The sequence below is a fragment of the Pleuronectes platessa genome, chromosome 14 (assembly GCF_947347685.1).
Source record: "Pleuronectes platessa chromosome 14, fPlePla1.1, whole genome shotgun sequence".
In the NCBI taxonomy this organism is placed as follows: Eukaryota; Metazoa; Chordata; class Actinopteri; order Pleuronectiformes; family Pleuronectidae; genus Pleuronectes; species Pleuronectes platessa.
Window position 1 is genome coordinate 21,844,933 of NC_070639.1, and position 27,091 is coordinate 21,872,023.

Genomic DNA, 27,091 nt, shown 5'->3' on the forward strand with positions numbered 1-27,091 from the left:
TCACTGACCCAGCACCCGGAGCTGAGCGCTGCTCCTAGCGCTCCCGGAGCTGAACTCCACCTCTCCGCTCATGTCCGGGGACGTCTGGCTGAGCGTCAGTCTGTGGACTGAGCCCGTCTTCTCCACATGGACCCGAGAGCCGGGCTGCAGAGGCTCCCCCTTCAAGCTCCACTCAGGGGCCTCGACAGCAAGGGCCGACACCTCACACTCGAACGTGGCTTCATCGGGGGCCACGACCTCCACGTCCCTCAGCTCTCTGACCAGTAACACAGACTGGCCTGAAACAGACAGGAAACTGTCAGCGGCTCTGCATAAGAACACATTTTAACTAAAGTTCCCTAAAATGTATTAATCAGAGTTCAGACAAAAAACATAACTGGAGTATAATACCAACTGTTCCAGTTAACTTGTTCATGTGACCCTTCAATTTATGTATATATATATAATTTCCTTTATTTATCTTATTTCTTTATTTAAAGATATTTTAGGATTGGGTCATATATATATATATATATATATATATATATATATATATATTGCATGAGCTACAACTGCAAATAGGATGGACTTGTCATCAGAATATTGTGGCTGTCGATATCGCTGCAGAGCCTCTTTTTAAGGATGTTGCAAATCGATACTTCAAATTCTAAACAAAGCCGGAGTGAAATGAGAAAAACAGATGTGTTAAAAATACCACCGGCTCTGTGTCACTCCAAAAGAAGAAGAAACCTGTATTAGTTCTCCTTCGCCAGTAGATGGAGCTATGGAGTTATGTATGGGGTTGTGAGGGGGGGGGGGGGGGGTGTCACACCACTGTCACTGTTACTTCATGTTTAATTCTTGTAATTGTTTAAAAAAATGAGGCCCGGCTCTTGGGCTATCAAAACTTTATCAATATCAAACAGTAACAAAAAAGAACAGTGGTGTAGTTGCCTGTATACCGAAGAAAACCACCCCTTCACTATCTACCTGTAACACATAGCTCTGTACTCAGATAATGATATAAATCATATTTCTGTTCTGTAATTACAATTTCTGTATTATCCGATAAACATATGAAACAAAGAATAAATAAAAATGTTGCTGTAAACCACACAAAAGCTTGTGAATAATTATGGACTCCCTTACTTTCCACCGTCAGCTTAGCGGAGCATGAGTGCTCTCCAACCTGGACACTGTACATGCCCTCATCGTGCAGCGCCACCTGCTGGATGATCAGTTTGCGATAGCAGCCCTCGCTGCTGATCTCGAAGCGCTCCGAGGGCAGGATGACGTTGCAGCCTTTGTACCAGCGGATGCTGCATCGGGAGTTGGACACGGCGCAGTCCAGGATCCCTCGAGTCTTCTCGAGCACGGTCTTATCCTGCAGAGGTTTCACAATGTTCACAGGAATCTCTGAAAAGGACGGAACACAGTTGGATTTCAGGACATGTGCAGTAAAATGTGGTGAAAGAAGAAATGAAAATGAAGCTCTGAATTCATTTATTAATGTATGAATAACTAACTTTACTCACAGATATTGAAGTTCTACAAATCAACACACTGGTTTTACTGTATTTGACTTCAATCAACCCTGTGTGTTGCTATAGGACAACACACTCCTCTATGACCTGGTCCTGAGTCACCTATGACCTTAGAAACACCTATTGGCCTGTTTTCATTGATCAGAATACCTTCCACCTCCAGGTGAGCGACAGATTCAACATGTCTGGCGACAAACTTGATCTGTCCACAGTCCTCCGCTCGCACACTGCACATGAGAAGAAAATGTTTGGTCCCTGAAACAAGAATAAAAAAATGAATTTAAAGCATAAATAATCATAAACACAAATTTTCCTTTCTATTCAGGGTAAATTATTTGCATTAGTGTCCTCTCTCTCTTGTTACATTATATGATCATCATGTAGAAGTGTGATTAAAGCGGACCTTCCTGGCGGATCTTGATGGTACTGGTGGGTTGAATCCTCTCCCCGTTCTTGTACCATTCTCCAGGCACGTCCTCCACTGAGATCTCACAGACAAACACGGCGTTCTGGTCCTCCTGGATGTCCACGTCCTCCAGGGCCTGAACGATCAACAGCTCGCGCTCTGCCAAGAGAATGTATTCAAGATGTCAACGGGCAACTCTTAACAGTATCAACATGAACGGAAATATACTTAATACCATATAATTTAGTGCAATTCAGCAAAATAATATTATTTTTATTTTCATGAGAGTCCTTCTTAAGAGTAACTTGAATATGACCCCCTTTAAACCTTGTCTTTGCTGACCTCCAGGGGTTTAACTTTTCACATTGCTTCATTGCAGTACCACTAGAGGGCAGCAGAACACTACTAGTCAGCCTGGGGTTGAATCCCTGTTTCAACTGGTCAAGACCGTTGCATCACATCTGCGAAACCAGCCGTGCTTTCCTGACCTTTATAGTATTTAAGAAGACAATCAGACTTTACCGTAGACCTCCACGGTGCAGGACGTGGTAGCTTCTCCAGCATCGCAGGTATAAATGCCAGAATCACAGACGTGACATTTCAGGATCTGAAGGAATCGTTTTCTTCCCATCGCATAAATGCGCAGCTCCTTGCTGGGCTTCAGCTCGACCTCGTTCTGAACGATGAAGAAATATGTTATCTCAATTGCAATTAATCCCAACAACTGGATTTGATACATTGTCCAAAGACAACAGAAGTTTTTACTTGAAAGTTGAATTCTACTTGTTTAGTTATGACTGAAACGCTGTGCCCACTAAGATTCGGGTGATTTTCAGGGTGTCCCAGTAAGTTACTGGGAAGGCGTCCATCTTGGTTGTTTGGCACTTGGTTATGAAGAAAAATCAAAAACCCATCTCTTACCTTGAACCATTTGACATCGACGTTGTGTCTCGACAGCTCACACTCAATAGCGACGACTGATCCGTCTGGGAATTTCTGGTCCTCCAGTTTTCTGAAAATGGTCACTGGGGGCTCTGGTGGAGAAAAGGCATTTTTAATTAAGATGCCAGAACCCTCTCGAAAAGTGAATGTAACCTTAAGAGTAACAAAGTTAGGTTTGGAAAGTTTAATGCTGTAATTATTTAACGGCTATCAATCTGTATTAAAGTTAAGTGGACAGTGCAAGTTAACTTTGGAAGGTACCACCTAATTTTTTTAATTTTAATTTCGACTCCTGAAGCTTAACACTTACTCAGATAAAGTTTAGAATCCATTACACGTGGACTGTGGATCACTTCCATTGGATGCCTGGATGCAACGTGTCACTTAAAGAACTCTATTAACCGGAGGAAGTGTGACATCACGGTCTCTGTGAGTATTATTTACAAAACAATAAAAAAATTCAACCTACTCTTTAAGTTATGTAGACTAATTTACAGCACTGACATATTCATCCAGTTGTCATCCCCAGCGTTTCAGGCCCCGGCTCAACAGGATGATACTCACTGATTGACTCGGCACGGAGCGGATTATTTTTTACGCTGCGCGGGGGGAACCAGCTCCTGACAGAAAAGTCAGAACAGAGCTTCCACTTTTCAATGCTTCACACTAAGCTATTTTGTGTATGGAACATGAGCCTGGATAAAGGGAACAGTAGCAGAGCCGGCTCTCCGTTCTATTATCATGCCTCCACTGGCTGGTATTCGTCTGAGGGGACCACTATAGCGGCCAGTCTGAGGTCACAGCAGAATTAGTACAGTAAGATTTTGTTTAGATAGGCCTGCAGTCTACTGTACACGGCCTGTGAGCTGTGAATAAACATGTTAGCCTCAAGCATTAATTATTAAAAGGCCTTGAATTACCTGGAAATTACTTTTTAAACTAACACAAAAGCAGTGCTGGGAAGTAGCGAAGTAGAAATACTTTGTTACTGTACTTAAGTAGATTTTTTTTCACATATATGTACTTTACCTGAGTATTTATTATCCTGACGAGTTTTTACTTTTACTCGCTACATTTGAACACAAATTTCTGTACTTTCTACTTCTATATTCTCAAAACTGTCTCTTTACTTGAGCAGTGGATGTGTATAAAGTACTTGAAAGCAATACTTGAATAAAAGTACAGATATCTTACCTGAAAGTGACTCCGGTAAAAGTAAAAGTCACCCGTCAGAAAATGACTTGAGTCAAAGTCTTAAAGTAGCTCATATTAAATGTACTTAGGTATCAAAAGTATCTGGTGTTGAAATGCACAAAGGACCCACCCTTCACAACGAGCCTCGCAGTCGTCCTCAGGTTGTCAACAGAGAACACGAAGGAGCCGGTGTCCTCCACCGAGAGGTGAGAGATGCTGAGGCTGTGGACGTGTCCCTTGGCGCTCGTACGAAAGTGATTGGTCGGCTTGAGTTTGATTCCGTTTCTCATCCAGGTGCCCGGGACGTCGGGATGAGAGAGCTCCACTTCGAAAGAGGCCGTCTCCCTCTCTGTGGTCGTGATGTCGCTCAGTCCCTTCCTGATGGTGATTTTACGAGCTGTAAAGAAAAAATTGCAAAACCACATTAAACATTGAAGTAAGTACAAGTAAAGCACATACTGCCACCAAAGCAGTCCCCACATGAAACAACCTTTAAATTCACTGGATCAGGAATTTTATTTGGATCCGCACACTGATGAATATCAATCCCCTGACCAGCCTGGTTATTTTTTAATCAAGATCCATTAACTTCTAAGAAATCAACGAAAATGTTTAAACTACCTATTTCACGATCTTAAATAAAGTGAAATTGAAGTTGTGATCTGCACTTAATTTAATTTAGTTGGAACTTGGTTAATACCCCACCCATCCATCAGTTGAGTGTTTTTTGAGTTATCCTGTTAAATAACAAACAAACTCCATGACGGTGATGATAAAACAACTTTAAAGCTTCTGCAAGGTGAAAAGTATAAAGCTAGAGTACATTTAGCTTGAGTATCAAGTTTGCAAGTACTTTCTGTCTGTAATTATGTATAATGAATAAATAAAAGTCAATAGAAAAGTTTTGTGTTTGAAAGATTAGCCCCGAGCAGATTTGTTCCACTCTGACCAGACAGGGTGTCGTTGCTCTGTAACACAATGGACCTCAGAGACCGTTCCCTACACAGCAGTCTGGATTTAAACAATACGAGGTGGCACTCACTGACAGGGAGATATTTGAGTGGAGGGCTTTATACAAAAGCCGGCTTTGAAACTGCCAACATTTCTCACTTATTCTCACACAGACGAGTATTCTCTGTGGAGAAAAAAAAGGGCTGTTTATTTTGGAGACCCGATGACAACAACCTCGGTTTTGAAGGCCAGCGTGTAAATTTAGATGCAATGAGAGGAGCTCCAAATTCATAGGAGGTGCCAACGGCGGCCTGAAGTCCTGGCTTTCCCCTTCCCACCCACGCCAGTGTTGAAAGAACAGTCTTTAATTCACCCACTGGCCTGTGGATCATAGGACTGGGAAATATAAGAAGTATGTGCAAAGAAAAACGATCATAAGAACGTCCTGGTTTTAATGTGTCAACATCACTACTGCTACTTTCAATAAACCCATGTTGAGCTTGCTAGCAGGACAGTTTTACTCTGTTTACAAAATCTATTTCTATTACTCGAAACAAAAACAACTTGCTATTCATAAAGCACTTACTCTAAACTGAAAAGTGCCTCGTCTTTGACATAATGAAATCATCAGGGCTTCATTGATCCTCTGTCAGAGCAGAGACCCTGACGTGAGAGTCAGCTCGGGGCCCCGTAAGACTATCACCTGTTGGTCGCCATCGTGCTCCCAGTACAAATGCCATCCCGGTCCCCAGTCACTCAAATTACTCTTACTCAGTTAATTGAGCTTTGCTTTCACTAGAGGCAGTGACGGAGGTGGAGCTGTCGGCAACAGCGGTAAACAAACAAGAGCAGGGCATAGTGAGAACACGTGCACACTCACGTTCCACGGTGAGCTGGGCCTGCGTGCGGTCGTGGAGGGTCTCGCAGCTGTAGGTGCCGCGGTCGGACATGGCCAGGGGGCGTATGGAGAGGCTGTGCTTGTGGCCCTTGTGCTTCAGGGTGTACTTGGCGTCGGGGTGGATCAGCACGCCTTGCCTCATCCACTGCACCTCCTCTGAGTCCACGCTCACCTCCACCTCCAGGAGGGCCTCGCCGTACTCCTCAGCGACCACAGGCATCATTTTCTTGGTGAACAGCACCTGTTCCTCTGAAAATGAATTCAGGACATGATATAAGACTTCAAATTCCTTTTATATGATCATATTTTGTTTGAGCTCATTGCAGATTCTGCATAACAATACTCTGAAGCCACATCTGAACTCAGCCTTCGAGCTCGGAGGCGTCTCTTGCCCCCCTGATGTGTCACATACACCAAACCCACCGGGCCACTTGTCTCTGTCAGTTACCGGAGGAATTCTAACAGGAGAAGCTGTTAAAAGCGAGCTGTCAAAGACGCCTCCAACAATTTCCACTTCTCTTAGAGGGTCATTACTTATATTACGTAAAAGGATAAACGTGGTACTTATGGTGCGCAGGCATTTCAACCCACTCGCTTTTATGTTCACATTCACTCCAGTCCCGCCGATAATAGTTCATGGTTTTAAAAACATGGGTGATAACAACAAGCGAAATAAGAGCGGATTAAACTACTGTTGAATGTTGGGACTTCTGTCATTGGAAGTGTGTGTAGTTGTAGTGTTAATGGGGGCGAGAAGTTACCTTGAACCTGGAGCTCGGCTTCTGAAACCAACCCCTCTGCGTCAGCTGTCACTCGGCCGCCATCTGAAACCAGGCAGTTGTGGATGCAGAGCATGTGGCACAGGCCGTTGCTGGAAACGACAGTGCGCTCATTCAGGGCGACTTGTTTGCCGTTGAGGCGCCACACCAGCTGAGTGTCCTCCGGTGAAACCACGCACTTAAACACGGCGTCTTCTCCCTCGCGGATCGTGATGCTCCGCAGCTCCGCGATGAACTCCACCACACGGGGAGCTGGAGGCAAAGCATTCAGTGAGATTAGACTCGAACCCTTTAAAGGACTCATCGTATGCCCATTTTACCACAAGTTGATATGGTTCCTTTGGGTCTTAATGAAATGTCTGTAACATACTTTTGTCAAAATACCACAAGGATCATTTAAAACAGTACCTTTTTACCCTGTCTAAAACAGCCCTCCTCAGATTGACCTGTTTGAGTGCCCCGCCCCCTCTCACTCGTAATCCCATTGGACGCACTCTAGCGTATCGTTTCTGACATAGAGGAACCACACTAAAACGGGGGAGTTGTTTTTTTCCAGAGTTTTTGGGACGGTAGACATGCCAGATACCCAAATTAACGTGTAGAAGCACTACAAAAGTGGATTTTTCATAATATGTCCCCTTTAAATGTCAGCCGGCCCTTTGACTAGGATTCACACACATTTCTCCCTGAACTGCCTGAAGTTGTAAGATTTGATTGTACTTACTTTCCACATTGACGGTGGAGGAAGTCCTGTCATCTGTGGACTCACAGGTATATTCTCCAGCGTCTTCCTCCACTACCTGGTGGATGGTGAAGCTTCGCTCTCGACCTTGTGCCCGTATGGTGTGCCGCCGGCTGGGGGGGATCTCCTGCCCGTCCTTCAGCCACTGCACGTCTCCCTTGGGCTTGTTGATCTCACATCGCAGCGTGAGGCTGCTTCCCCTCGCACACACAGTGTTCTCCACTGGTCTGATAAATTTCACCTTCATTTCTGACGAGATAAATAATGGAGTTCAACAGAGGTGACATTTCAAATCAAGTGAAGGTTAACCGGTGAGCAAAGGTCACATTTTGATGAGGGATTGCCAGATTCTCACCTTTGACTAAAAGAGTGAAAAACATCTGATCTGTGTTTATGTCGCAGACGTATGATCCGGAATCCGACAGCTGCAGGGGATTAATGGTGAGCTTGTGCGTGTTACCCTCGCTGGAAATGTGAATGTTATCCTGGTTGAGCAGTTGGCCGTCTTTCAGCCAGCGAACATTAGCCCGTTCACGGCTCACCACGGCACTCAGTGTAACACTCTCACTTTCATGGGCTGAGATGTTGTTACTTGCTTCTTTATTCAAAAACATGGCCGGTGGCTCTGTGAAAAATTACATTTACAGAGCAGTTGTTGTTTACAAGTTGCATTTGCACGCAAAAGGCATCAAAAAACAAACGGAAACATTTAAACTCACCTTGAACCTCAACGAGCGTTATCAGTTTGTCATCGACGGCATCACAAATGTATTTTCCAGAGTCCGAGGGCTGAAGTCCAGAGAGAACTAGCTTCCTCACAACGTCACGGCTGTCGATTTTGATACGAGGATCTGGTTTCAGTATCTTTCCGTTGCACAGCCACTGAACAGCGGCATTTGGCCGAGACACCTCACACTCCAGAATAAGGTCGTCCCCTGCCACCAGGATGTGATGCTCTGGGTGGCCGGAGTTTCCGATGATCTGCACCGGAGGCTCTAAGCACAAAAAAAAGACACAGCAGGCGTTATTCTTTTTCCTGGAGTCGAGGAAGGACAGATTCAGCGTTTCAAGAACTGTAATGGTGTGATTACCTTTGACAGTGATATAGAAGAGCATCTTATCATCCACCGCGTCACACGCGTACTCTCCTGAATCCTGGAGTCCAGCATTTAGGACAACCAGTGATCGGAAAACCCCTTGTTCCTCAACACAGTATCTCTCAGTGTCGTCAATTAGCTGATTGTCTTTGAACCAACTGACCGACACGTTGGATCTCGAGAGTTCACACACGAGAATAACGTCATCTGACACTAAGAACTGCTTTTCTGTTTTTGCCTCAGTTTTTCCCAGAATTTTTACGGGCAACTCTGAAAAATGAGCAAGAAGAAAATATCCTATTGGAACGTAGTCATGATCCATTTTGAGCAAGAAAAAGAAAAATACAATTTCTTGCATAGTGCAGAGCCCTGAAGTACTAACAGACAAAACAACGGACTTTAATAGAAACCAATTGAAATTGGTTGCACCATTAAAAACCAAACCCATGAAGCTGAAGGGTCCACTGGTTCCATTTACCTTTTCGGTATTCCCATTTCCTTTTTCTTTAAACTTCTGTTACAGAAGCAGAGGACGCTCCCGGGTAATGTTACAACCTTTAAGGTTTATTCTAAGGCCACCAGTTTTTGTTTGCTTTTGTTTCTGATAAATCACGTTATGTCAAAACATTACAATTCTAAATAAAACATCTAATTTTGGAGTTATATCGTTTAATAACCTACCTTGCACTTTAACATTGAAATCCATGACGTCGTCCTTTGCATCACAGACATATTGACCGGCGTCTTTCTCTGTGAGAGAGTGAATGGTCAACTGACGCACGACACCATCATCCAGGATGGTGATGTTTCTGGAGTCCTCTATTTCTTCCCCGTTCTTCTTCCAGATGACCTCAGCGTTCGATCTTGAAACTTCACAGTCCAGAACCAGAGTCTCCCCCGCCGGCTTCTCTACTCTACTCGCCATCTTCCTTGCGCGTATGAAGCGAACAGGAGGCTCTGTGTAGCAGGAAGTCAGTGTCAGTAGTGGACAGACATTAACACAGCACCTCATTAGGTGGACTAAAGTTTTACCTGCTATGTTTACAAAGAAGGTCATGGAATCGTCTGCTGTGTCACACACGTATTCTGCAGAGTCTTTGACGGTGGTTTCGGGTATAATAAGTCTTCTGTAGACACCGTCCACCTCCAGGATGAGGTTCTGATTCTCCTCCACTTCGAGTCCGTCTCGGTACCAGCGCACTGCCGTGTTGGGCCGTGAGATCTCACAGCTCAGCACCATCCTCTCCGAGGTTTGCTGGCACAGTTCCATTTGCGACTGACTCGGGGATAGGATTCGCACCGGAGGTTCTGGAAATGGACATTTTGAAGCAACGTATACATTACTCATTCATTTAATGCGTGCTCCAAGACATTTGGACTGATCCTCTAGACATAAAGTCGACATATAAACAAGACCTTTTGGATTGTCAACAAAAAAAGTAAGTAACATGCTCTTAATGGTATAAGAACCTTACATTTTTGCAATGTTAAAGGGTTCAGTAGGCTTCTACCCATACTGAGATACCAACAGGTATGTAGCATTAGGGATATTTACCTGTTATACAAAGGTGAAAGAATATCGAATCGTCAGCTGTGTCACAGACGTATTCTCCCGAATCGTCGACTCCACTGGAAATGATCTTGAGTCGTCGATAGGGGCCTTCGACCTTGAGCTTGATGTTCTCGCTGTCCTGCAGCTTTTGACCGTCCTTGTACCAGCTGACGACGCCGTTAGCACGAGACAGTTCGCAGCTCAGAATAATTTCTTCGGGGACATGGCGGTCGAGATGGACATCCTCCTTGGGGTAGACTATCATCACCGGAGGTTCTTTGGAAGAAGTAGAATGCGTTATTCATCTGTTACACAAGCATAGACAATGTGGTCCATTTTAATCAGATATTTTCTTCCTCGTACCTCGTATGGTAACCTTGAAGATTAAAACGTGGTCTCCTGCCCGGCACGTGTAAGTGCCCGTGTCGGACAGTTGGGCTGAATGAATTGTGAGGTCTCGCCTGGTGCCGTCTGTTTGCAGTGACACATTATCGCTCGGTTTCATTTCAGCTCCGTCTTTGTACCACTGGACGACGCCGTCGGTCCTCGACACGTCACACGACAGAACGAGCGGTTCTCTTTCCACAACGCTCTTGAAAAGCTCCTCCTCGGGAATATCCACAAATGTCACCGGTGGGGCTGCACAGCACAAAGAGGAGGAAGTGAGCTGTTGGTTGAAAAGCAGCATTCGTTGTTTATGCTCATGCATTCAGTAGTGGTGAGGTCAGGTTTTCACAGCTGAGGACATGCTGATCAAGCCTTGCTATAGATGGCAACTCCTTGTAACATCCGTGGGGGTTAATCCACTTTTGAGGCAAACAGGGAGTTAATTGAAGCAGTGCTCTGATGGAATGCAACCATGTGTGCTGGGGTAAGATGACAAACTACATAAAAATGCTCTAAAATGGGAAGCATGTATAAAAAAAAGAAAATGCAGAATGAAATTAGCATGTTTAGACGGAAGTCAGCTGCGATGAGGGATGTGATGGTCGGGTTTTGTGCCGTAAAAATCGATGGTGACAACATCTTGCCAAGAAGAAGCTGAGCATATCACCTTTATCCTCCACATAGAAATCGTCCAAATCTGAATCATCGTCAGTTCTACTGTCGTACACCCCAGAGTTCGGAGAAGGGGCTGACTTCGTAACAAGAGTCCTCTTACGGCCGTCTGAATCAACGTTTACTCTCGATTTGGGCAAGATTTTGACTCCATCCTGGTGCGAGCGGGTCCGGTTTGCAGGGTCGGACATCTGGCATGGCGGTTTGGTCAGGCTAGTCGCTTCAACATACTTGTTCCTCTCAGCCTCTGGAACAGCTGAGAATCAAACCGGTGCTATGGGAATTTCAATCCATTGAACAGTAACCAGATAGTGATCAGACTCGCCGTGGTATACTCTGGTAAAACACGTGGACTTGTTAAGGTATGTAATTTGACATCTGGCTCCTGATTGAGCAAACAGTAGTTTGGGATAACAAAGTTTACGCCAACACAAGTTTGAAGTTGTAAGTCATGGGCTCATGACTAGGTCTAATTTAAAATGACACTTTCAGACATGCACTGAACTCCGGAGATCGTCCAGAGTTCCTGCAGAGGAGGTTTGTGTGTGTTATTGCAAATGTACGAAAGGGAGCTACGTTTATGTTAGGGTGCTAGGTCGAGAAAGTCATGTTTGAATACAGCAGGACATTCTCTGCAGGATTCACTGCGGGTGAGTGGGTTGATGACGCTTTTAATAGGCGACAGACACAAGTAGAAGACACTGACGATGCCAAGGGAGTTTGTTGTGATAGCTGCCGATGCCAGTGTTATAATAAATTAATGTTGTTAGCGTGTCTGAGCAGAGAATTTCCCGCTGCGTTGTGCATCCGGAGAAAGTCTGGAGCCGATTCTCCAGAGTTCCTCTGCAGGTCATGTCTGAAAATGATTTTATTTAGATTTATTTTCTCACCGTCTTATTTGACTGTTTTCCTGTATATATCTTATTTTAGTAGTTGGAACACAGAACATTTAAAGCCCTTTCAGATCAGTGAATTTGCAGCGTCTGCATTTTAAACTTTCATAATTCTTCTCATCTGCATCTGATAAAGTTTAACACAGCAACACATTGGGAGTAACGTGGACCACTGCTAAAACAAGTCAGTTAACTCAACACTGACCAGTTAGTTGCTAACTCTGGTCTATGGTTTAATGGTTTTGCAGGTAGAACTGCAGAACACTGCTTCGATACAGTTTTCTGTTGCATCTACAAACACAGTTGATGCAAAGCTTTACGTTGCAAAATGTAAAGCCAAAATCTAAATGAAAAACAATACATATGTCTAAAAAACAATTACTTTGTCAGTTGATAATTATCTCTGGTTGATAAGTGCTACCTTTACCATAATAAACTGTTACAATGAGAATGGATCAAATTATCATAAGTAGTTTTAGGTGACCACCAGGAATTAAAGGGACCAAATAGTTTATCCATTCATTTTAGTCTGAGAGGGCCTTTAAGTGTTTGCTTCCTTTAAAGTAATAGCTGTCACAGCATTACATTTACTTTTTAATTGACTCTATATGCCTTATTAGAAATAGGCGACATAATAACGTATTAGTACACATTGCCTGAGATCCTTATAAAATGTTTAAAAGCCCAAGTTGTTCGAGGAGCCAAGTATTAAATGAAGGAAGTTAGTGATTCTGACAAAGCTCAAAACACTTGGATCACCTGCAACATCCACCTTGAGTTCTCTATGGTCATCTGAGGCCTCACAGCTGTAGAGCCCAGAGTGTCTGACATCTGCCGACTGAATAACAGGGGCCCTTTGGTTTTCTTTAGTTTCAATTTCATATTTACTCTCTGGAAGCAGCTGTTCTCCATCCTTGTGCCAATAGACTTGGGCAGTTGGCTCTGAGGCTTCACACTGCATCTTAATTGGGCAGCTTGCCTCAATAAGTTTGTCTCCTGCAATCTCTGGAAGCGCTGCAAGCCTCACAGGAGCAGCTGCATCAGAAGAGCAATGCAGAAAACTGCTGTTAAGCTGTCAGAAGGCGGGCGGGGGGGCATTTAACAAGTTGCGTTTTTTACACATTAAACCGTTTTTATGCCATTTTGAAACATAAAGTCATTGGAGCCCTGTTTCCATACAGTGTTACAGGAGAATGTTAAAGAAAAAAGAGTTTTCTCAAGAGTAATTGTGCAAAAAAGTGTATCGTTAATATACGTTATGATAAAGCTCATTAATTCAGACTGAATACAAGCAAATCACCTTCGATGTCCACTTGGAATGTCACAACGTCATCGGCGAGGCTACAGCTGTAAAGGCCAGAGTCAGAGACCTTAGCAGAATGAATCATTAACTTTCTCAAGCTGCCGTCTCTTTTCATATCGAGGCCTGTTTTGCTAAAAAGCTCCACCCCATCTTTAAACCAGGAGACCTGGGCAACAGGCTCTGAGACCTCACACTGGAGAATTATGGGAAAACCAACTGCAATCCTCTTGCATTTTTCAGACGGGGCGACTGGCATGATCTGTGGTGATCGGCCTAAGAAAAGGAAATAACAAAGATTTGGGATAAAGGGGATGAAGTGGACAGAACACACCAGCCCAGCCAGGTAATACCATGTTCTTCTGAGCATTACACTCCATTCATAGCATAGAACAAGATGGACTTGTATGTATGAGGACAAGAGGATGGTAAGGACAGAAATAAATCACCTTTTACGTCCACCTTAAATGTGACGGTGTCGTCTGCTGTAGAACATTCGTAGGTGCCGCTGTGTGCGATTTCAGCTGAGCGGAAATCTGACTCTATTTCTACATTATTGTGTGGCAGGAGTTGCATTCCATCCTTATCCCAGTCCACGTGAGCGGAAGGATCACGAGCGAGATCACAGCGGAGGATAATGGGAGCGCCTTCCCGGACGGATTTGTTGCCTTCACTCTCTTGAAGCTCAGAGAACTTCACAGGTGGTGCTAAAGGTTTCAGATATTGCAGGAAAGAGTTTCTAAATAAGCTTCATATCGAAACCTACTGAATGTTCAGTTACAAAGAAGTTCAAGATAGCGACTGAGGTTTTACCAACACATGGATGGCACAGTTCCTTCAAAACAAAGCACACGTGACAGAACAACACATGTTACACCACACAGACACTGCAAAGACAATAAGGGAAACAAATCATCCAAAGGGGTAAAAGAGGAGGAAGCAAGATTTTTCGTTATTTTACAAACTGAAACAGACAAAAATAAACGATTTAGACACAGAGAAGAAAGACACACTGTTGGCTCATGGTCAAGGAGCAGTGCTCAGTTAATGTAGAAGCTTTCTGGAGTTATTGGACATGCATAACACGAAGCTGCACTGGGAAGCTTAATATCTGGAAAGAAGATATCCCATATTGTTTGTTTAGAAGAATTATGTTCTAACACTGACACAACATGCAATGACTAATTAAAGTAACATTATATTGACATTGGTTTACTAATTTTTTTCAGTATTTTATGCATTTGAGGCTGTGGCTTCAACATTTTTATAAAGGCAGTCGACCCAAGTTTGGGAAGTGGTAAAATGAGCCATTATCTGTTAGGTAAAAGACAAACGAGACCTAATCGACCTCCCTGCTGCTACAGTTAGTTGAGCAGAGCAAGACAGTGAAAGCACCACAGAGCGTCCTGAGCATCACCTTCTACTTTCACAGCAAACTCCACATCATCACTCTTTGACTCACAGCGGTACACGTCAGTGTGAGCCTGCTCTTCCGATGGGACAACAAGACTTGTCAAGTTCCCCTCTGACTGGAAGTCTACTCCACTCTGAGGTAGGAGCTCAGTTCCATCCGGGGACGAACTGACCCGTCCAGTGGGATCTGACAGCTCAGATTGTAGAGCGACAGGAGAGTCGGCCACGACTGTCTCTGTCTGGTCAGCCTCAGATAAAGCTGAGACCTCCGGAAGTGGAGCTACGGGATTGAATATGAAATAGAGCTGGTCAAAACAGGAAGTGTGATCAACCAAATGAAGCAACACATAGTAGTGACACTAAAACCTTCAGTGTTCAACCCTGTCTCCTACATCTTGGTGCAGAATACAATAGTAATAATGTTTTGTAGGAAACAAGTGCTAAGACATAACCGTAAAAAGGTTCACTATATATGTTCTGTATCAATGTGTTTGCAACTTTCAAATCAACAACACATACTTATTATATTAATAGAAAATGAAATCAACGCCATGTGACATTTCCTACAAAACATACAAAGCCTTTGCAATTAACTTTATTATTTTATATTTAGTTAACAAACTGCATACAGGGTAGATCAGGGTAGATTAATGAAATGGTCAGATTGTATTTGTGAAATCATGTAAATTCCTTTTAGTTCCATAAGCAAAGTTTTATAAAGCATCTTTGCAGTTAACTTTTTAAAATAAAACACTGTCATTTTCTTACTCATTCGTTTATCCTCCACAAAAGTTTGGATTTAGTATGGATCGCCAAATTACATTTGGTATAGTTAACAAACTGCATAGATGGTAAGGCTTTTTAGGCTGAATGGCAGATAAAGTAACCTGCCATATTTCACCTACTCCCAAGGCCTAGAAGTTATTATAAAGCATTTGGATGCACGTTGCCCTCACTCAAATCTATTTGAACAACAGACAAAAACAACTTTTGTCACCTTTAACGTCCACATGAAACTGCACTGCGTCATCGGTCGTCTTGCAGCTGTAAATCCCTGCATGAGACGGCATCGCCAACCGGACAGCCAGTGTTCTTATGGAACCCTCGGCCACCATATCTTGTCCAGCTGCGTCACGTAGATTTATTCCATCCTTGCACCAAACAACTTGAGCGTCAGGATCGGACACCTCACACTGAAGCACTATGGGCTCACCGGCTTCAACAGACTTGATCCTCTCAGCCTCACAAAGTGTTGAGATTGTCACAGGCAGAGCTGGGGATGTATGAGGTCACATCAAGAGAAAAATTGCGTCACCGACTGACTCCAACAAACATTATGCTTTCAAACAACAGAGGCGCAAGATATACAATCAATATTAGTCATGCCAACAAATCTAAAAGTTATAATAAGTCCTAAAAGATATGTGTCATTAGTAATCTAACAAGAGGTGTCTTTGGTTAGACGTCATATATCTCGACATTCAAGTTAGCATGAAGCTAATGTATTTACTCTTTGTCCCATTTTAATATTCCTCACACATTACCCAAGCTCAAGGTTTTTATAAAAATAGATTTAGTATTTGCACAAAATCAGGTAAATAAAACCAGAAAATGTAAAATTCTAAAAGATCGCTCTTCATTTGACACAATGTCAACATTGTGCCCATCCATGTTGTTTGATTAGGCTAACCATTTAAATCACCTTCAACATCCACCTTATTTGTAGTCAAACTGTCGATCCAATGACTGTCACATGTCCTTGATAGGTAGATCTCTTCAGATTGGACTATGGAAGCCTGCTTTGTATAGTCGGGCTCTGCAGACTCAGTAGATGGTCTCTGCTCAGAGTTAAGTGTGCTGTCTACTTGGTCCTCTGTGGTCTCCATGGTGCGATCACTCTCTGCTTGGATCGTTGATGTTTGCGTGGATGGATAAATCACCTCTGCATGGTTGGGTTCTGCTTGTCCAGTGCAACATAGGTCATCCATTTTGACACATGCAAACTGTGGTGGGTTGTAATCCTTCCCTGTTTGGACAAGTTCTGTCTTGTTAGGGTTACACAAGTCCAATGATTGAGGAGATGTAGTACAAAGGAAGTCACTGAGCTTCTCCGGGTGGACAGTCAGTGTCTGTAGGGGTCTGTTAAACTCCTCTGACTGGTCAGTTGCAGCCCATGAGGAGATACAGGGGCCCTTTGAAAGTAGAGTTTCAGTCCGTAAGCTTTCAAGAGGCTTCTCTGACAGAGCAGCTGATGTCTGCACGGAGCTACCGAGCTCCGTTGATTGGATAATTGTAGTCTGTAAACATTTAAGCGGCTCCTTGGTTTGAAGAGTTGCGGAATGTAAGGACGTAAAAGGCTTCTCTGATTGGAAAGTAGAAATATGTGGAGATGTGAAAGGCTTTCCTGACTGGACAGTTGCAGTATGCAAGGAAGTAGGAGGCTCCTGTGATTGGGTATTTACATACTGTAAGGATTCAAAGGGCATCTCTGATTGGACAGTTGCAGCATTTAAGGAAGTAGGAGACTCCTCTGTTTGGGTATTTGCATACTGTAAGGATTCAAAGGGCTTCTCTGATTGGACAGTTGCAGCATGTAAGGAAGTAGGAGACTCCTCTGATTGGGTATTTGCATACTGTAAGGATTTAAAGGGCCTCTCTGATTGGACAGTTGCAGCACGTAAGGAAGTAGGAGACTCCTCTGATTGGGCATTTGCAAACTGTAAGGATTCGAAGGGCCTCTCTGATTGGACAGTTGCAGCATGAAAGGAAGTAGGAGGCTCCTCTGATTGGGTATTTACACACTTTAAGGGTTTAAAGGGCTTCTCTGATTGGACAGTTGCAGTATGTAGGGATGTAAAAGTCTCCTTTGATTGTAGAGTTGCAGCATGTAAGGATGTTAATAGATGGTCTGATTGGCTAATTGCAAGTTGTGTGGATTTAAAGGGCTCATCTGATTGGACAGTTGCTGTATGCAAGGATGCAAGAGTGTCCTCTGATTTGCCAGCTGCATTATATAACAACGTACACAGCTCCTCTGATTGGACGGTTGCAGTATGTAAGGATGTCGTGGGCTCTGATTGTGTAATTGCACACGATAAGGTTTTAAAGGGCTTCTCTGATAGGACATCTGAAGTATGGAAGGTTGCAAAGGTCTCCTCTGACTGGAGATCTGCAGTTTTTAAGGTGTTACAGAGCTTGTCTGATTTGACTGTTGAAATCTGAATTGGTTTATTAAGGTGTTCAGACTGGGTGGTTGAAAACAGTAGCTTTGACTGGACAGTTGCCATCTGTCTTGAGCTGGCACCAGTTGAAGTTTGCAGACGATTGCAGTACTGATCCATCTGCAGGGATTCACCGAACTCTTCAGATGAACCTTCTGGATGCTGCATATTATAAATTAATTCTTCACCTTGTGATTCTGTGGACTTCGGAGTGTGATGATGTGTGTCAGATTGTGTTATTGTTGGCTTTGCAGAGTTAGGGTAAACTGCTGATTGTCGGTCGACTCCTTGCTCATTGTCTGAGGGTTCCTGTGACTGTTCAGGTTGAATCCAATCACTTGAATATTCACATGTCGATTGAGAAGTTGGCATTTGCCTGGAATGGTCTTCATATGTCCTGCCACCGAAGATGCCCGATTTCCATTTTGTTGACCGGCTGACAACATCCACAGGAAAAGCCTCTTCGGTGGACTTGATCTTCTCTCGGTCAGAAGAGAGCCGTGGCGATGTAGCTATAAGCATTATGATGTACACAGAGAAAGATTTTCAGTGGTTGATGGTCGCAAAACGTCCTCTCACAACATCAATTTTACATCAGTGGGGGTTAGCATGGTGTTATGGGATAATCCATTGCAAAGACAAACAAGAAGGACGACCAGGATTGGTCTGAGATTGAACTCCTACATTTCCCCCTTCAACTGAATCCTAGTGTTGTTTACCACCAGTCTTTGCTATAACACCTTAAAAACCAAAAAAAAGTGCATAATTTTGTCTTCGTATAGATAAGAATTTGTTGTCATTGCAAGGTTCAGGGCGGCAATGTGAATGAGAGGATCTGGAGATGAATAAGATAGATAAGATGGACTTAAAAGACTTGTGAGTTGCTTGTTACAAGCAAAGATGACTGTTAAAATGAAGAGTAAATGGACAAACACAACATGTACGTTAGTATGAGCAGCAGCGACGAAACACCCACAGGTTTCATGAAACAGCCAAATTTCAGGAAATGACACATGAGGCTTGAGATGACAGAGTGACAAAAAAAAAAAGCAATTTTGTAATGGAATATTAAATATGCCTCAGATGGTTGAGCCAACAATAAAAATACACCACTGTTGTTAGTGGCTTTTTATGTGCTGGGTTAACATGGATGACTGATGTTGAAATATATCAAATCACCTTGGACATCCACAGAGTATTGGGCGGATGCTTCAGCTATCTCACCAATTTCTTCACCATAGTGACACTGCTCTGCTGTTTGGACAAAGCCAAAGAGAAAAACAATGAGCTTCACGTACGTCACTGAATTCTTGATTCTTAATTGTGCAAATACATCGTGGAACACCACCTGTCATGTTCACATTTAACTGTGCATCATCATCAGCCGTTGTGTCACAGCCAACCCTCTCATCGCCAGATAAGTCACGTGACTGGAGGGGCAAGGCCGGGCTGCTGCTCTGTGATTCACAACCAGCCGCTCTTTTAGGGTAGATCTGGGTTCCGTCTTTGTACCAACAGGCTTTGGCAATGGGATCTGAAATCTCAAATTGCTGGACAATCGGGCAGCACCCTTCCTCAGACGTTGTCTTCTCAACATCAGAACCAAGCTGAGGCTTTGGAGAAGGCTCTACAGACAATCATTGGGGTAATAATGTCAGTTTTTGCACAAGCCTAGATATTAGAAACAAGGGCTTAAAAGAGACACGGTCACAGATATCAGTTCTGCATTTCAACGGCAAGAAGAGCACAGACAAACAGTCACAGAACAAGTTAGTGCTAGCTAACAGAAAACGCACACAAAGAAATATCACCTTGATTTTCTACTATCAATTGGGCAACATCATCTGCTGTCGCACAATAGTACGTTCCAGACTTTGAAGGATGAGTTGGTTCAATAACAAGGGTCTTCTGGACGGCCTCCGTTTCAAAATCAGGCTGTGTGTTAGAATCACGTTGTGTATCCCTCTGCCACGACACCTGGGCAGCAGGGCCTGAGGGCTCACATGCTGGCTCAGTGGGACACGCTGCCTCAAGTGACTGCGTCTCCACGAGGTCTGGTGATGGCGACAATGGCAACGTTGGAGCTAAAGATGATGATTCATATCATAATTGAGGACTTAATTGTGTATATTTAGATGAAGATAGTGGTTATTTGTGTGGCTTCCCCTAACAGGGGGAAAAATCTGATATATATCTAAGATCAAAAAGTTCGAATTTTACACAGAAAGTTATTTTTCATTTTGACAGTAGAGATTAATTTACCAAACAGAAAACATCACACAAAACACCACACAGACAGACATATATGCATAATGTAAAAGTTAGTTGCATCTGGTCTCCAAGAAGTTCTAGTATTCATTAAGAAATTTTTTATTCAAAATCACCTTTAATATCCACAGTGTAGTGGCTAGTGTCCTCAGAGGTTTCACAGCTGTATAGCCCTGAGTGCAAGAGCTCAGCCGATGGGATAATAAGTCTCCTCAACGTGCCAGTACTCAGTATATCCCAACCATTTCCCGGGAGGAGCCTTACACCGTCTTTATACCAGCAGACAGGCCCAGTGGAGTCTGCAACCTCGCATTCCAGCTCCAGAGCTGTGCCTGCTTCAAGTGACTTGGTTCTCTCAACGTCAAAGATAGCAGAGTACGTCACTGGTATAGCTAGCATTGGGAATTCAGGACAGCTAAATAAAATCAAGACTGTGGAAATGGATACCTTGCAAAAATGTAACTGCAGAGCAGAAGATGAAAGGGCTTTGGAGACTTTCGAATCGGGCCAGAGCCACAGCAGTCACAAAACACATGGTCATGAATAGTAATCACCTGGTGTGTTAACAGTTCCTCTAAGCTTGTGTGCACGGAGCAGTGCTTCAAACCACACAGTAGAAGCGGGATTATTAGTGGCATCTAGAAAGAGGAGGTGGGGTTACAGTGTAAACGCACAAGAGAAAAAGTGCAAAGTCACCTTTGACATCCACGTGAAAGTCCACGATATCGTCCAGTGTCGTGCATCTGTACACACCAGAGTGGCACAGCTCTGCAGACTGAACAACTATTGTCCTCCTGTTGCCCTCTGACTGAATTTCTATGGCCGAGTTTGAAATGAGCTGGATTTCATCCTTGCACCAGCAAACGTGCGCCTCGGGATCTGACACCTCACACTGGAGAACTATGGGGCAGCCTGCTTCGATCGACTGGGTCCTCATGTCATCGGGGATGGCTGAGAACTTCACCGGTGGAGCTACAGATGTGTTTAAATCTCATGTCAGCGATTAGATTACTCATCATAATCTGTGTACTGACAACTAAGCATGCTGTGATGCAAATTGTGAAAGCTTAGCGGAAGAAAGACAACGTACAAGAAGTGTGCCGGGTTAGTTGCTCTGAGAAGTTGGTGTTTGTTAATGTCTCACATTGCTTCAAACAAATCACCTGTGATGTCCACACTGAACGTGATGGCGTCACCCTTTGTCTTGCAGCAGTACAACCCAGAGTGGAAAAACTCTGCTGAGTGCACAATCAGTGTTCTTCCCAGGCCCTCACTTTGTGTATCTACTCCATTTTGAGGAAGGAGCTTTGACCCATCTTTGTACCAGTACACCTGGGCAGAGGGATCTGAGAGCTCACATTGTAAAACAATGGGGCAGCCTGCTTGAATGCTTTTGTTCCTCTCAGCATCTGGAATTGCCGTAAACCTCAAAGGCGGGGCTAGGGATATTTAGATATTTTAATGGTTGCTAATTAGCAAAGATTGTACATCAAGTAAAGCAAAAAAGAAAGAAAATAGGAAAAACGACATAATAAAGATGGTTATTCTCTATGAAAGACACCAGTGTTGTAAGCAACTCCACTTACCCTCTACTTCAACATTGAACCTGATGATGTCATCAATGGCATCGCAGCAATACACTCCGGAGTGTGAGAACTCCGCTGATTGGATGACAATTCTCCTCATGGTGCCCTCAGATTGAATATGAAGACCCTCCATTGTTTGTAATTCCACCCCGTTCTTGAACCAGTGCACTGCGGCTGCCGGGTCTGACAGCTCACAGTAGAGAACGATGGGGTTCCCAATTTCTACAAACTTGTTCCGATCCATTTCGGACATGGACGAAAACTTGACAAGAGGAGCTGCGAATAAAAAAACAACAACGAGAACTTTAAACTGGTCACAGAAGAACCGAGGTCCTCTTGTGTCGTTGGTGCTATTCCAGTTAAAACAAGAGAACAAAGAAGTCAACAAACAAACACTCAAGAGCAAAGTATGACCCACAAATACCTTGAATGTACAGTGCTGCCGAGTCCCGGATGCCGTAGGCGATGAACGTGATCTCCGCCCCATTATCTGTGTCACGTACTCCTCGAATGCGAAGGGATTCGTGTGTTCGTGAGCGACGCATGAAAAAACGTTCATCCTCCTGAAGCTGAGTGCCGTTCAAGAACCATGTACCGATAACTGAGGCGGAGAGCTCGATAGAGAAGACGGCATCTTGTCCCTCCGGCACCAGGGCATCCTGTAAGGGAGCTTGTATTCTGGTCACCGGAACTATAAAAAGGAAAAATAAACGTTTGTGCATGATTTATTAAATTATATATCGTAAACTGTGTTGAGTTAAGATAGATAGAAGTATAATTTATTTAATACAACTGAACTTACCCAGGTGAACAGCTTTAGGGAACTCGACATTGTTGCTCTTTCCATATTTGTTAACGCTGCAAATGCGAAATCGGTAATCGGCCTCACATGGTACACTGTCACCGAGGATCTCAACAGACGTGGCAGAGTCCGTGGTGAGGCACTGCAGCCACTCCTGTGAACCGGTGCCCACCTCCTGCCGTTCAAGCACGTATCCAGATGGAGGGTTTTTACGTGAGTCCTGGGCCGGAGCCCACGATAGAAGAGCAGCATTCGCCCGCTCGGTGTTGATCTGCACACCCACTGGACAACTGGGAGGACAATGTCTGGCCGCTGGAAAAAAGGAGAGTTTATAATGCATCAACATCCATTTGGATGGAATAACTTTAACATGTTGATCCATCCCAAAATACTATGATTAATGTGGTACCTTACCTTTCACTCTTAGCTGAGAGGAAGTCTTGGATCTGCCCACAAGGAAAGTAACTAGTCCAGCATCCTGGGGCATCGTGTTGACAAAGACCAGAATGTGAGTTCGACCAAAGGACTTGAGAATTGTCTGATGGGTTTCCCGCAGCTCTGTGCCATCTTTGTACCAGTGTATGTCCATCTCTTCCTTTTCCACCTCAACACAAAAGGCAGCGTTTTCACCTTCCAGGACGTCCACCTTTCTCGGGAGCTTCCGCAAAATTGTCCCTGGAAGGAGAAACTTGTGTGAGTGATTCCTGAGCATAGGAATCCAACAAAGATTGTGATTATCTAATGATCTGAAAATTAGGTCAGGGGTCTTCCTTTTCATGGTTAAATTAATAACTACTTGCAGAGTAACAATTTTGTTCTAGAGTTTGTAGGAAATGGGAAATGAAATGGTCTCCATTGATCAATTCCACTTTTTCTGTCAGCAGCTTTTGAGGCTGTATAATGATGTCAGACTATTTCCTCCTTTGTACTTGGGTTAAGAATTCCTCCACTGACTTTGTGGTGTTTTTTTGGTCTCAATATAGAATTACAATAAATAACCAAAACAAGCAGCAATACTATCAATATAGTAGTATATATATATACACACACTTCACCCTGGTAGAAAAAACATTAATGAAGAGTAACACCTCACAAAAGCACTTTCATCTCCATCTTTCAGGATTTGCCTTTTCTCTCCTGCACCCATCGACGGGTAAGTTCACATTCAGAAAGTTTTGATGTTAAAACAGATATTGTCCTCATTTGAGCTGAATATTGAATGAAAGTTATATATCACAGTGTGTATGAAATGATGTGGTTGCTTTGTCCTTGTGAAATTGGTATTGCTGTTTTCCCGATTTACCTTTTACAGCTACCTCTGCAATGCTTCTCCCCCCATCGGGCATCTCACAGAGGTAAATCCCATCGTCATCAACTCCGATGTCCCGGATAGTAAGTCGTCTTTTTGTTCCCCACTCCTCCATTCCATATTTGTCCCCTGGCTGCAGCCGTCTGTCTTCCAGATACCACGTGATGGCAACTGAGTCCTCCGGAACTTCACACTCCAGAACGGCCAAATCCCGTTCCCACACCTCCAGATCGATGAGGGGCTGCTTGAACCGCACAGGCGGCTCTGGGCCCCAAGAAGGAAGAAGAACATTAGGTCAATAAAACTTTTTTATAATGTAATAAAAAAGAAAGCTTGACAGTGTCATTTCATCAATATAAATGCTTCTGGAGATTCAGTGTGACAAAGACTCCCTCACAGGACACCATCTACTGTGTGTCCGTGTTGTGAACTCTGCAAATTGAAATACATGTGGCAGTAAATTCCAGTGAAGCAAACAAGATGAGCAAAAAGCATGAGACAAGTGGCTTCTTTAGTATCGGAATGGAAAGGACATTAACACATCAGGGTGTCAGATAGGAAATAAACTGTTTGTAACTGACACCGCCAGACAGTTGGGGAACATAAGGATGTGGACTATATTTAGGTTTCTGTGTGCAAAGTTCCTCATTTCCTTGTCATATTGTTTTAAAAAAATCCAATTAAAACAGACTGACAACTGATGACATACATTCTCCATTTTATATTTATATATAACCTTTAAATCTACTCTCGACCCAACCACTTACGATTAATCCTATCTCAAGAGGTACTCTCTCTATCTCTGACTGATGCAGTACAATACTCTTTTTTCTTTTTTTTTTGCTGGTGCCAGTGGACTTTCTCTGAGCCATGTGAGAAACACGATCCCCTTCCCAGAGATCTCGATCTCATGGACGCCTCCCGAGACCTTTCACAGGCTAAGTAACTTTGCAGACATCTCACTGCCGCTGAAATCCACTCGAGGCTTATTGACTTTGCCTGTTTACATAAGGCTACTTTCAAATTCCAAATCTGTAAGACATTTCATTTATACTCCAGATTTTAATTCAGCTTGTCCAATAAATTCTTTGATAATTATATTTCCAGTACACAGGCCGACTGACTTAACCATTTATGAATCTTACTGACTGATGATGTAATGCTTTGTGTGATATATATATACTATACTTTCCGTCTATAGCAACACCTTTTCATGGAATATGCTTCATTATATACAAAACTGTCAAACTTTTAGTCTTGTGCTGTGGTCAAAACTTCATGAGCATGTTTGTAAACTTTCTTTATATTTCATTCAGTTTCATTTGAGAAAGAATAAATTTACTACCGAAAATTTAACATTTTAATTTTCTCTGGTCTCTCTGGCCTGACCCCAATAAATGTTCTCCATGATGAGATATAGTGTCTCACTGACATCATCGCGGCATCAAATGAATTGAAATCTGATCCACGAACACATCACACCCTCACTCACTCCTCAGAACTGTGTCTGCCTTTACTCTCCTGTCCCTCAAAGAGTTTTTACTTTATTCAATGTAAAGTTGAGAGTCGTGTGTCCACTGAACACGATCTGGACTTACCCTTTACGGAGAGGTGTACAGCACTGAGGGTTTGGCCTGCTGTGTTGGATGCAGCACAGACATAAACGCCATTATCCTTCTGCTTACAGTACAGAACTTTAAGTGTGAAGTATCCTTCTCTGTCCTCGTATAACAAATAACGCCTTCCCGACAATATCAGCCGGCCGTCCTTCCTCCAGATTATCTCTGGTTTGGGTTTACCAGTCACGAAGCAGCGGAACTTGGCATGTTTGCCTTCCGTCACGGCAAACATTTTGACTTTGGTGGACTTGGTCACGGTGTCGTCTTTGAGTCGGTTTGGCACTTGCCTACCGATCCTCTGTTTTCCCTGGTGGCCTTTCCAGTGGCCGTTTGTGTAGCCATTACGATTTCCCTCTTCCTCGTGTCCTGGGCCTGCGTCCACAAGCAACACAGCTCCTGCCAATGATTCCCCAAACTCGTTCCTGGCTTTGCATGTATATACTCCACCATCCGGGGCACGAGTCTTAAAAATCTTGAGCTGGAACCATCCACCGTCCTGGTAGCCCACAGTGAAATGTGTGCTTTCGAATATTTCATTGAGTTTCCGGCCGTCCTTTTCCCAGATGACCTCCGGCCGTGGCTTTCCCCAGAGCTTACAGGAGAAGACGGCATCTTCCCCACGACCTGCACGGGTGGAGAGCGGCTTGATGAGGAACCGTGGCTTATTCTCCTCTCGTAGCTCCATCTCCTGTGCCTCGCCCTCCACATTCAGGGTTGCCGCTGCATACGTCTCCCCAATGCTGTTCTTTGCTTTGCAAATGTACTGTCCACTGTCATCCGTGGTGACGGCAGAAATGATGAGATTGTAAACGTTTCCATCTTCAAAGACCCTGTATTGTCCTATCGGGTCAATCTTTTCATTGTTCCGCTCCCAGATCACCGCAGGCCTCGGGTCGCCACCGATTTGACACTTCAGAACAGCGTCAGTCCCAGATTGTACCACCACAGGTCTCGGGTAGGCCAAGAAACGTGGCGCTCCACCAAACACATCCATCTCTGCTCCGGAGTTACCTTTACTTCACCTGTGGCAGCGTCTCACTGGGAAAAGATGATCCAACCCCTGCGATGCTAATCTCTAAAAAAGAAACAACAGAATCATCACTTTGAAATCAAACAGCTTGTGTTTTGAACTAGTGAAGCTATTTGATTTTAATCACTCAACCATAAACGAAAATAATGATACAATTATACATGTTGAAAATGAGCGCAGGAAAATAAAACTGAAGAGTAAATCACTGAACCTCTGTCCCTTTTCCATCCATGTGTTTCAGCACAGACGGAGATGATTATTAGGGCTAATTGAATTAGATCTGTCTGCAGGAGAGAAAAACACCGGCGAGCAGTGACAGGGGGAACAACCCAGTCCCGTTGCGACAGCAGCCACAACACATCGAGGCAGTACAGCTGGTGCTGTATTTCAATGGGAAAGTACTTAATATAGCATGCCCTAAATAAAGCTCCGTGTGTCAGGTATCACAAAGACAGCTCTGAGAGCCGCATGCTCACACAAACACTGGCAGAAATCACAGTCTGCCCA

General features: G+C 43.7%; 1 protein-coding gene across 1 annotated transcript; it reads right to left on the reverse strand.

Annotated features, from left to right (window-relative positions):
- Nucleotides 1-26,548, reverse strand: LOC128455528 (obscurin-like protein 1). Its single transcript, XM_053439198.1, has 21 exons — nt 25,534-26,548; nt 23,930-24,199; nt 23,041-23,301; nt 22,627-22,938; nt 22,249-22,515; nt 21,825-22,100; nt 10,448-10,723; nt 10,088-10,360; nt 9,565-9,840; nt 9,214-9,489; nt 8,527-8,802; nt 8,155-8,430; nt 6,676-6,945; nt 5,897-6,163; nt 4,196-4,462; nt 2,851-2,963; nt 2,452-2,605; nt 1,927-2,088; nt 1,674-1,778; nt 1,129-1,395; nt 1-278 (listed from the first exon to the last, which is right to left on the reverse strand). Exons 1-21 carry the CDS (start codon nt 26,546-26,548, stop codon nt 1-3), a joined length of 5,937 nt encoding a protein of 1,978 aa, XP_053295173.1.
- Nucleotides 26,549-27,091: the final 543 nt, after the last annotated feature.

Coding starts and splice junctions, on each gene's coding strand:
- LOC128455528 (XM_053439198.1), bottom strand. CDS start 26,548: ATGGATGTGTTTGGTGGAGCGCCACGTTTCTTGGCCTACCCGAGACCT. Junction 4,463..5,896: donor GGCCCAGCTCACCGTGGAAC/GTGAGTGTGCAC, acceptor TTTTCTTTACAG/CTCGTAAAATCACCATCAGG. Junction 2,606..2,850: donor TCGATGTCAAATGGTTCAAG/GTAAGAGATGGG, acceptor TTCATCGTTCAG/AACGAGGTCGAGCTGAAGCC.